Genomic DNA, 12091 nt, shown 5'->3' with positions numbered 1-12091 from the left:
GTTTAGACTCCAGGCACCTGCCTAGCTCTTCCAGAGCCCTTGAACACTAGAGTCCAGGACCCTGAGAAAGCATGAAGCCACCAGGAAAGGGCTCTGTTTTTAGACACGTAACCTAGTGATGAGGATAAAGTTCCACTGAGTCTTTCTGGACACAGGGTGTGTTTCAGGTGGTTTCAGGGATTCAGGGAACTAGAACGTGATTGGAAGGATAAGAGAAATTCAGACGCAAACCTGGGGTCTCTCATGAAGGACTGGTTTCTAAAGAAGGACTCACAAACTTGAATTTTCCATGCAAAGCTCCCCACTCCCTGTGAGACATACCTTGGTTGTTGTTTCTAGAATGATTTCTTTGTGCAGAAGTTCAACCACCATTTTCACATGGCCTTCCTTAGAGGCCAGATGCAAGCCATTCAACCCATTCTGTAAAGAGCAGAGAGGCGGGAAGGGCATGTTAGTCAAATGGTGCGTTCTGCAGGTCCCAGTGGGGGCCCAGGCCCCTTCCCAGCCCTGAGGTGTTTACAGCACTGAAGGGAAGGAGTGGAGGGCATCTAGGGGTTGGAAGGGGCACAGCATAGGGCCACCCAGCCTCCCCTTCACGCCTCAGGTCACCGCAGAGCAGAGGAGGAAAGGAAGGGCAAGAACCGGCCTGCCACTCCCAGATGTGAGTTACACAGGAAGCTCTCACAACACCCATGGTGACCTTGGAATTCAGGTTGTGGCCAGGCTTTCGGCAGCCCACTTAATTAAAATTATGTAGCTTCAATCCCTAGCTAATTTTCACAGCAGTGACCAGGAAAAGCAAAGTGGTAACATCAGTGCATCCTAAACACTTGTAGAGATAGACATGTTTGATAAGATGTTAAACTTTGAAGCAAGGTCACATGAGAAATGAATACCACCAACCACCCAGTTGTCAGATTTCTTCAATAGAAAAATCGGAGTGAAAATAGCCCCTTTGGCCCAGCGCAGTGGTTCTTGCCTGTAACTGCAGCACTTTGGTGTAGGGGGGAGACCCCTACAGCCTATTTCCATATAAACAATGAAGAAGAAATTAACTAGAAATATAACCGTATTAGTTATTAGTTATTCATAGGAGATCTTAGTTATTCATAGGTGATTCTAATTCTTTTATTAATGCCTCTTAGGTCTCGAAGTGTGAACCTGGGATGACACTGTGAAAGGAATAACCCTAAGGCAAGACGCTTTAAGCCCTCTGTCACCCCGCCCGTGTAAGGGCTGCTGGAGGCTCCTCGGCTGTGTGGCAGTGCCAGCACTGGGAAAGCGCCCACTGTTTAGCCAGTTAGGGAAGGAGGCTGAAACGTCTCCTTCCTCAGGGAAGTTAGGAGAAAACTCCACTGCTCTGAGCTCCTGCAGTGGGTCTGACGGCTGTCAGGGAGGCCCACAGACATCCAGGGGCTTAATTGTCTCTATGTGATGCTGTGCTTCAGCGGTCACATTCTATGTTCACTCTCATGTTCCGCTTCTGTATGTAATAAAAATCTTTTTTTTTTTTTTTTTTTGAGACAGAGTCTTGCTCTGTCACCAGGCTGGAGTGCAGTGGCTCAATCTCGGCTCACTGCAACCTCCACCTCCTGGGTTCAAGCGATTCTTCTGCCTCAGCCTCTGGAGTAGCTGGGACCACAGGCGTGTGCTACCACATGTGGCTAATTTTTGTATTTTTAGTAGAGATGGGGTTTCACCATGTTGGCCAGGATGGTCTCGATCTCTTGACCTCATGATCCACCCGCCTCAGCCTCCCAAAGTGCTGAGATTACAGGAGTGAGCCACCCCGCTTGGCCAAAGTCATATAAATCTTAATGTCTTTGTTCTTTCTTGACAAGTATGGAAAAGTGCTGATGCATTATGCTCCTTACCTCATCTCAGCTACTAGAAAGCCCTGGGCCCCTGCCTATATGACGTGTGATGTACTTGACCCTATCACTGACCACCAATGCCACACCCTACCTACCCTGCCCCCAGCTTTGTACTCAACAAAAGTCAGAGCGTCCAGGCACTTGGGGCCCCTGCCGGACTACACGCTTTGGTTGGCAGTGGACCCCTGGGCCCAAACTGTCTTTTCTCTATCCCCATTTCTTGTGTCTTTTATTCTATAGTTTCTCGCCTCCACACCAGTAGAGATGGCTCGCAAGGACCCTGCAGGGCTGGACCCTACACTTTGGGAGGCTGAAGCAGGCTGGTTGCTTGAGCCCAGAATTTTGAGACCAACCTGGGCAACATGGTGAAACGCTATCTCTACCACAAAACCAAACCCACAAAAGTAGCCAGGTGTGGTGGTGTGTGCCTGTGGTCCCAGCTACTTGGGGGGCTGAGGTGGGAGAATCACCAGAGCCCAGGACTTTGAGGCTATGATGAGCTGTGATCGCACCACTGCCCTCACACAGGGTCTGGCCCTGTCACCCAGGCTGTGATCAGGGTGACAGGGCCAGACCCTGTCTCAAAAATAAAAATAAAACAAATAGCCCCTTTGCCATCCCACCATTTCAAAAGCGGACAAAGAAGCCTGCCTCACAGTTAAGCTTTAGGAAAAGCAAGAGGAAACAAAACACATTTCCCCCGCCCAACCATGAGCCCACAAGAGCAGAACCAATTACAATTTAACCAATTACAGTTCCAGCTGCATCTATGAAGCTGCCGCTGTGCTTTATGGAAAGCAGCCAAGTTCAAGTTTTATTTATCACTCTCACACTTCCTGGTCTTCTGATCCTTGCCTTGAAAGGTTTTGAAACTTTCTGGCCGTGTCACCCAGGCTGGAGGGACTGCTACTTGGAGCCACAAACACTTCTGACAACATGAAGGAGCAAAATTTCAGTTCCAACCGATGAGTCGATCTTGGCTCCATACAGAAATGATTTTAGTCAGTGAGCAAACTCCACCCGCTGCTTTTTTATTGTGTGCCTGTCCTCCTTTCCTGCCAGCAATTTTCCCCTCCTCTCTTGCTCCTCCGCCTGGCCTCCTGGTTTGATTAATTCTATTCTAGCACGTTCATTTCCAGGGGAGGCCTCAGAACCACTGCAGACGCCGGCTCATGAAACAGATCCTTGCCACCTAGATGGAGGGCTTGGCTTCTGCAGGTGTGATGTGCGGGGTCCCTGACTCACATGTCCTCAAATCTCTCCACAGCCCCACCCTTCGTTCCCAAAATTCCAGCTCTCCCATTGTGTCAGGGCATCATTTTCAGGAGGTTCTTGCCCAAACACAAGTATTCTACCTGGGAGTGGGAGTGCATTAGCCCATTCACAGATTAGGCATGTTGCTTTGCCGTAACTAGCAGAGGAAAGTCACCCAAAGTCACAGTGGAGAATGGAAGGGGTCTAACGCTTCTTTTATGTGGGGGCCTTGGACAGAGCAAATATAGCAGGTGCCTTGGATGTTTGAGAAATGAGAGAGGGGCTGCAAAGGGAACGTTACCTACCTCCTATTTAGGTCAGGCCAGCCCTGCACCCCAAACAGCCAATGAGCACACTTGGCCAAATCTTTGCCTATCAGCACGGCCAGTCTTGCCAAGGTATATGTGTGTAGGGAAGAGGGGGCGGTTCACCAAATATTTCCTCATGCAAATGCCTGAAAATGACCATTAGCCATTAGATTTCCTCCTCCTGCAGATTTTGCACACTTCAGTGAAGGTTCCAAAGCTGTGTGGATCCTTCTCACCTGGTGTGAATGAGTTTATTAGAGAAAGCTAGGTCAGAGCCAGTCTGGGTAATAGAGAGAGAGAAAGTGCTTGAGGGTCAGATAGGAATCCAGGAGAGGGGGAGAGAGCATTGGGCAGGCAGAAACCAATTTCCCTCCACTCGGTTTGCAAGACACAAATTCACTGCACAGCAATTTGTTGAGTGGCCAGTGTGCTGGGAGCCGGGAGCCCCTCTCGCTTCTGCATCTTGGAACTCTTTTTGGGGCGGGTTGGCAGGAAAGTCCGTGCTCCCTCTCAGAGCAGGGGGGCTTTTTCAGGCAGCACATAGCATTTCTACAAGTGCTCTTCCAACCCAGTGGCAGCCTTATCTAGAAGCTTCCTGGTGCTGAGAGCGGACACCCTGTGATTGCTTGGGAACTGGGGTGGTGTTTGTGGCTGTGGGAGCGGCTGGAGTGACAGCCCGTCAGCTGCCACCGGCTGCTTATTGCGGGAAGCTGACTCGCAGCGGCAGCCAGCCTTGACTTGGTGCTGACGGCTGGGGTTTTAGTGCTTGCTTGAGCGACACAGTCACTCTGATGAGCATTTGTGGGTTCTGAATGCTTCAAAGCCGCAAAAGCAGCAAGCCTGGAAAGAAAATAGCTAATGCTTGCCGCTAATGCTCTAGAATGGCTGTTCCCTGCTCTTTGAGGCCAATGTCAGGATCTCAGTCCAGAGGGGTTCTAGATGCACTGTCTGACCAGAGAATGCTGGACTCCGAAGGGATATTAGAGATCCCTGAGCTCCACCCTTTCATCTACAGCTGAGTAAGTCAAGGCCCAGAGTAGTCAAATGATTGGCAGAGGCCACGAGGCCTCTCCAGGGCACAGCCACACACAGGACCAACCTGGATTTCCCAAGAAAAAGGGAGTTTTGGTTTTCTTCCTCCTAAAAACGACTGTGATAACTGGCTGGGCATGGTGGCTCATGTCTGTAATCCAAGCATTTTGGGAACCCAAGCAGGCAGATCACTTGAGGGCAGGAGTGGGAGACCAGCCTAGCCAACATGGTGAAACTCCATCTCTATTAAAAATACAAAAATTAGCTAGGCGTGGTAACACGTGCCTGCAGTCCCAGCTACTCAGGAGGCTGAGGCAGGAGAATTGTTTGAACCAGGAGGACAAGGTTGCAGTGAGCTGAGATCACACCACTGAGTTCCAGCCTGGGTAACAGAGAGATCCTGTCTCAAAACAAAAACAAAAGCCCAAAATATCTGTTTCTTTTTATCAGATGATGAAAGTATATTTTCCCTTTTCTGGTCTCCAGGAAACTTAGCGCTAACAAATGAATCCGGTTGTAATCTCGGCAATTGATCTCTAGGATTTTATTTATCGCCCTGATCAGCAGAAAACCCCCTTTCTTCTCCCCCTGGGTCCCATGCCTCCCTCAAAAAGGGCAGAGGGTGAGGACTCTCGCCATGCAAGGAACTGCCTGAGTAGACCTGTCTCTCGTGGATCTGAACTCTCCCTGCATCTCAGATCCTGACTCAGTGACCTCCTTCTTCATGATTTTTTAAAAAGGTTTTCTCACTTTATTGTAAATTTGTCTTTAACATAGTCACTGTAAATCACATTCAAGTCTATTACTGTGGGGATCTGAATCCCCTGTTCTCAGCCGGTCCACCGAATCAAACCCCACTGGGCACAGTTCATGAGAGAGATGCATGGGAATGCGATGCCTATGAAAATCACAAGGGGACGGGGCTCTGGCAAGCACATGTCTCAGCCACAGGTGTGGGCACTCCTCCACCAAATGCTGAGCAATTACTTAACCCAACTCAACAAATATTTCTTGAGAACCTAGTCTGTGCCTGACCCTGTGCTAGAAATAAAACACAAATCGTTTCCCTTGAAGAACTCAGTTTTGCAGGGAACACAGATGCATAAAAAATAAATGCAAAATCATGTGAAAAAGACCCCAAATGGCATGTAAAGGGGTAGAGATGGCACAGAGGAGAAAGGAGTTGCTCTGTCAAGAAGACCCAGAAGGCCAGGCGCAGTGGCTCAAGCCTGTAATCCCAGCACTTTGGGAGGCCGAGGTGGGTGGATCACGAGGTCAAGAGATCGAGACCATCCTGGTCAACATGGTGAAACCCCGTCTCTACCAAAAATACAAAAAAATTAGCTGGGCATGGTGGCGTGTGCCTGTAATCCTAGCTACTCAGGAGGCTGAGGCAGGAGAATTGCCTGAACCCAGGAAGCAGAAGTTGTGGTGAGCTGAGATTGCGCCATTGCACTCCAGCCTAGGTAACAAGAGAGAAACTCCGTCACAAAGAAAAAAAAAAAAAAAAAAAAGAAGACCCAGAAAGCTTGGCAGAGGCCTTTTCAAGGCAGAGCAGCCCACTTGCACGAAGACAGAGTTGCAAGTTCATTAACAACAGCAAGATGAGAAGCTGCATCTGAGTTTAGATTCTAAACCCATAAGCTAAAATATGCTCCCAGTTCTTTCAGCAAGTGCCCTTCCCGAAGCATTTGGATACAAGAGATGCACAAATATCCAGAACCCAGCAGCACCTCTCCTCCAGCAATTGATCTCTACCTACCAAAGGTGGTGATACCCACAAGTCACCACCATCTAGCAGCTGAAGTTGCTGAACACCTGAAAAGGAACCTCCTGCATGCATACACAAAGGAGCTTGTACAGCTCTCTTATTAAATGCATAACTAGTTTACACAGGAGACCACTTCTGATATCCAAAAGAGCATTTCGTGGATAAGTATCATATTTAATACTTCGTTTTTCTTTAAGCAGATTTTTCATCGCTCAAATGAGAAGGAGGAGGAGGGGTGCAAATTACGTGAGCTATTTGTTCTTAGCTGTAACTATGGACAGAGATGAACTGTAATTTACCACCTCTTCAAAACTGAGAATCGTGTTTTATTTTAGCTAAATCAAGTTTAAGTTAGCTTGGTTCCTACAAGTAAAAGGCAGCTTGCTGAGTCTTGCTTTGAATCTTTTTGGCGACTCCATTTCACCTTCACAGCCGTCTTTCTTGAAGCCAAACGGCAGACAGACTGTTAACAGGGATTTGGGGTTGTGGGCAAATCACATATTTCTTCTCTCAAATAACAGGGTGTAGAAGATAAGCAAGAAGGAAGTGGAAGAATATAAGAGTAAATGATTTCACTAAATTAGAAATTGGGGAGAAAAGCAGTAACTACTTTGGCCTTTTTTTTTTTTTTTTTTAACCATATGGCTTTCCCTAGAGGGGAAACTAAAGTTCTCTTCCTACAGACATTGCCTTCTGGGGCTCCAATTACATGTGTATTAGACCAGTTGATGTTGTCCCATAGCTCTTGGCTGCTCTGTTTTGCTTTGTCCCCCACCCACTTTTCTCTCTTTTGTTTCAATTTGAATAACTTCTATTGGCTTATCCTCGAGTCCTTTGATTCTCTCCTCAGCTATGTCCAGTCTACTGATGAACCTGTTGAATAAATTCTTCATTTCTGAGAAAGCGTCTTTTGCTTTCAGCATTTCATTGGACTTTTTCTTATAGTTTCCACCTCTCTGCTGAAATTTTCCATCTACTCAGGAATGTTATCCACTTTTCCCACTAGATCCTTTAACATATTAATCATAGTTATTTTAAAGTCTATCTAATACTTCCAACATCCAACCTCATGATCATCTCTGGGTCTGGTTTTGTTTATTAGTTTGTCTCTTGACAATAGTTCATTGTTTTTTCTTTATTTTTTTTGGTGTGTGATAATTTTTAGCTGAGTGCTGGACATCATGCATAGAAGAGCAGTAGAGACTGAGGTAAATAGTATTTATGGCTGGAAATGGGCATGCCTCTTCTTCTGCAAAGTTTTCAGCATGGGGATGAGGAAGCTGAGTCAATCTCAGGGGTTGATGTGAGTTTGAATTCTGTTGTTACTTTCAGTGCACCACAGCCTTCACATTCCTATAAAGGTTGACTGCTGTTTTCTTGAGCTTTGAGTTAGAGTGGGGGTTCCAGGGCTTATTTGTGTATGTGTTCCTGACCTTCCTCAGCTTTTAGCCATCCTGTATGGCCTGTACCTCAAATGGGGTCTTTCTCCATGCTCCTACCCTTCACCCAGAAGTGGCCTGCTCTTCCTTATTACAACATATTAAGCTGGCAGGAATAAGCATGTTCTCTTGTTATGGTCCAGCTTCAGTCTTAGGCCAGCTCTATAGATCTGGCCCTCTAAGGTGGGATTTCTTTCCATGTTTAGCAATCCCTACCTCTTCTCTGTGGCAGGAAAACCTGTCTCACTTGCATGGGTCTTGAGTGTGAGCTTCTTGCTTCTCCCTCAGCAGTAGACAACCCCTGCTTTTATATATATATATGGAGTTTCACTCTCATTGCCCAGGCTGGAGTGCAGTGGCATGATCTTGGTTCATTGCAACCTCCACCTCCCAAGCTCAAGCGATTCTCCTGCCTCAGCCAAGTAGCTGAGATTACAAGTGTCTGCCACCATGCCTGTCTGATTTTTTTGTACTTTTAGTAGAGACAGGGCTTTACCATGTTGGCCAGGCTGGTCTCAAACTCCTGAACTCAGGGGGTTCACCCACCTCATCCTCACAAACTGCTGGGATTACAGGTGTGAGCCACCATGCCCGGCCACCCACTTATTATTGGTGTAGAATCCCAGTTCCAAGACAGTCTCTAGCCCCTCCCCTAGGAGTCCCAGGGTGGCTGCTCCTACCTTCCCTGCAGCAGCAAGTCATTGGCGGGAATGTTTCCTACCCCTCCCTTGGCTGAGCGGTTTGTTTCTATTCTTCCCCTAGGTCTACTGTCTAAGGACTGGTGTATCTCTGTATGTGTGTGCTCTATATACACATTCATGTAATCACCACCCCTCAATGTCTACTTCAAATTAGGGTTCCTGAGTTGGGGGTGCAGTGAGTGTTGGAATAAGCCAGCTCAGGCCTCTGGGGCTGACACAGGGATCTTTGCTCAACCATGTCCCCTGGGATACAGGTGCAAACCAGGCCCAAGTGGCAGGCCTGTGGGTTTCAGCCTGGAACCAGGCACTGCCTCCCATACCCCCACAGCACTGGGTCAACACAGGCCTGCTCTTACAGGTGGGCTGGGCTGGCTCCTGGCCATGCAGGGATCTCTGGTCCCCAGGAGGAGGACAGGGCAGGTGAGGATGCCGGGTGGGTGGGGAAGAGCAATTGCCTTGTTCACCTCATGCACCCATGGGTGCCTGGGAGTCCCATTTACAGAGGGTGGAGCTTCCAGCCCACTCTACCCAGACCTGAGCTTCCCTCCTCTCAGACTGCCCCATGGGGGTTGGGAAAGGGAGGCCTGTTCTATTCTAGGAATAAATGTTACCACAATTTCAAAAATAAAAATAAAAGTGAGAGGGTCTGTTTTCGCTTCACACAAGGGAAGGGTCTGGAGAAGCAGTGACAGCTTTGTGTCCGCGCCTCCCGCCATCCGTGCCTGCACAGACACCAGTCACCTTCTGCACACCTCCTGATGTATCCAAATACCTCTCACTGGGGGGCCCGTGGAGAAAAGCCTGTGCCAGACACACCAGCCCACACTTTGCCTTTGAGAACTTTTAAGATTTTGGTGGCTGGATGCGGTGGCCGGTAATCCCAGCACTTTAGGAGGCTGAGGTGGGAGGATCCCTTCAGCCCAGCAGTTCAAGGCTGTAGTGAGCTATGATTGCACCACTGCCCTAAAGCCTGAGTGAGGGAGTAAGACCCTATCTAAGAAAAAAAAAAAAAAAGAAGAAGAAAGGATTTTAGCTTGTAGCGTGGACACCTCTCCTGATCACTGCCAAAACTGAAACAATTTACGTGGCCTGCTTCTTAGAGGGCCTTGCCTCTGTTTGAAATTCTGTTTACTCAGCTGTCTTACTACCTCAGGCAGGCATGAGATGGGTTCAGGAAAAAAAACGATCGTTGTGTAGATTACTGAGCTTTTCCTCAGCATCAGGGTAGGAGCCATGCTCTCTGCAGCATTCTGCACCCTGCAGACTCCTGGTACTGAGCCCTCAAGGCAGCCGGCCCCATATGATCGCTTTCCACATGGTCCTAACACAGCAGATAACCTTTTAAGGCTCTTTTTGGCAAAAATATTCGTGCCAAGCACACGCCCCTGGACTTCTGCGTCTGCCTTTGCTCCTTCTCGGTGAAATGTCAGTTGAGACTGACAGAATCCTTCTGAGAAGCGATCTGTGTGATGGGTGGGGAAAGAGACTTCAGCCAGGCCGTGTTTCTTTTAATATTTTTAAGAAGAAGAAAGTCAAATTCAACCTGAATGATCCAATTTGGAGTATTTTATTGCCTCAACTGTGAGAAATTCCACTGGCAAAATACATGATTCCAGGCATTTGTTCTCTTTAAATTATTCTTCTGTTTAGCTCTTCTGATTGCCCCAAATGCACTAATTGATTTCCAAATGTGTGAGTACAGGAGACATGAGAAATTTAACTCTTCCTGTCAAGAGAAGGGGAGCAGTCTGAAATAGAAAGGCCTTGGTGCCCTGAGATCTTGCACGTTCGCCAACTTCAAGAACATCTCAAAAGCGAATGCCTGCATTCCCATGAGGACACACAGCCCTCACACCTCCTTTCCACACAGCGGTTTATTTCACCCGTGCACAAGGCTGGCCCTGCCTCTGTGGAGCGGGCAGCTTTAGCTGTGTCCCGTGACTGAGGACCTCCTCACCCCAACCTTCTGAAACTCACTGCTCAGTCCCCCACTCCCTTTCTTCGAGCTGGGTTTCCAGAGAGCCTATGCAACAGGTTCATGTAACACTCAGGAAGCACAAGCTTTGCATCCGTCAACAGCTGCTGGCCAATGATCGATCAAGCCACGCCCAGAGGCAAGGGAGCACCGGCCAGGGAAGAGGTTATGGGGAAGGAGAGCACTGCAGTCCTGGAAGGAATAGGCCTGATGTGGGGGCAGAGACACCAAGGAGTCTAAGGACCCCAGAGTTAATCAATTGAAAGGTAGGGAAAGAAACACCTAGATGCTTTTACCTTTACCCATGCAGGCAGTAAAGATGCAGTGAGAAGATCTTGCCTGTGATGAGGAGGAAGGTGTCTACATATTAGGCACTTCTCTTTCATATCCTAGGCGAGTGGGATGTATTTCATATCCCACTTTCCTCGCCAATCTGGATTATCTGTTGAGTTCGTTGTAAACGAGCAAGTATTATACTCGATGTCACAGAAGCTTAATTCCCCAAATAGCAGCTAGCCTGGCCTGTATGTGTGTGACCTCTGGCTTTGCTCTATTATTGGTCCTTATTTGTGGAGTGAGACCACAACATAATATATGGCATTTGCAGGTCTGCAGCCCTGCAGCAGAATAGGAGATAAGAACCCGAACTGGGGTTACAGAGAGGAAAAGAAGGACTGGAGTGAGAGCCATTCCTACTCCAACGTCTGAAACTGAGGAGAATGAAAGCAAGAGTAGGGAAGAAAAGAAGGCGAAGACCGTGGAACCACAGAAGGCAGAGCGGATGGTGGGAAGGGAAGGAGCACGATGGTTTGGCTAGAAGAGGCAATGAACTAAGACAGCTGAAACAAATTACTGGAGCAATGTAAGTTTCGATTTCTTTCCTCAAATCGCCTACATGAAATTTTCAACTGAAACAGAAATGAAATCAAAGCTGAATGGGTGCTTCCCCCTCTTCCCTTCTCGCCCTTCTCCCTCCCTCCCCACCCAGCTGGGAGATGTCGGCCTTAGAGGGCAGTGAGCAGAGTGGTGCCCTGCAGGGCCTGGGCAGCTGGGGTCTGAGGAAGAGGACAGCTAATGCAGTGGTTGGGAGGTTGTCACACTGAGCAGACGAGTCAGCCACTACATTGAGGAAGACGGGCATCAACAGCATTCAGGCCTCCTGCTGCCTGAAGGGCTGTATGCCACAGGAAAAGGAAAGGCTAGAAAGAATTCTGAGCACTGGGTTGGAACCGGAAATATTGGCGTGATCTCATTGGTTCTTAAAGTATACATACGTAGACAGCCATAGACGTAGTTAACAGACACGTGTATGCACACACACATACGTGCACACTGACATATGACAACTCGGAGCAATGGGCACATCGGGGACCAGACCCTGGTGTCTAAGTGCCGTCTCCACTAACAGGAACCAGAGATCCTTGGAGAAGAGCTGAGCGGGGGCTGGGGCAGGGCCAGTACAAAATGAGCCTGGGGCACCTTGTGCCAGAAAGTAGGAAAATGCTCAAGGAATGATGAGGACATGTCAAAGTATGAAGAAGCCAACTGATGGGAAGGGTTCCTATAGGCCCAGCTTAGACTTCATCATTAAAATAAGTAACGGGAGTATCAGGTTGAAATCCCGCAACTGGAAGAGGAATCCCTAAGTCCAAACAGGTTTAAACAAATAAAGAAAAAATAAATAAATTGGGGGAGAAGAAAAAGCTCATCCTTCAGTAGAACACCAGCTAAAAAAAA

At 48.1% G+C, this 12091-nt stretch overlaps 1 protein-coding gene across 6 annotated transcripts in view; it reads right to left on the bottom strand.

Annotated features, from left to right (window-relative positions):
* The window catches only part of ANK1 (ankyrin 1), a 249618-nt gene that overhangs the window by 81421 nt on the left and 156106 nt on the right, over nucleotides 1–12091 (bottom strand). For all 6 annotated transcript variants that reach the window (XM_074383825.1, XM_074383830.1, XM_074383826.1 and 3 more), the window contains exon 3: nucleotides 322–420. In XM_074383825.1, the coding sequence (XP_074239926.1) occupies nucleotides 322–420 (99 nt within the window). The remainder of the gene's footprint in view (nucleotides 1–321; nucleotides 421–12091) is intronic.

Source organism: Saimiri boliviensis, chromosome 13 (assembly GCF_048565385.1).
Source record: "Saimiri boliviensis isolate mSaiBol1 chromosome 13, mSaiBol1.pri, whole genome shotgun sequence".
Lineage (NCBI taxonomy): Eukaryota > Metazoa > Chordata > Mammalia > Primates > Cebidae > Saimiri > Saimiri boliviensis.
This window is presented reverse-complemented; position numbering and strand designations above follow the sequence as displayed.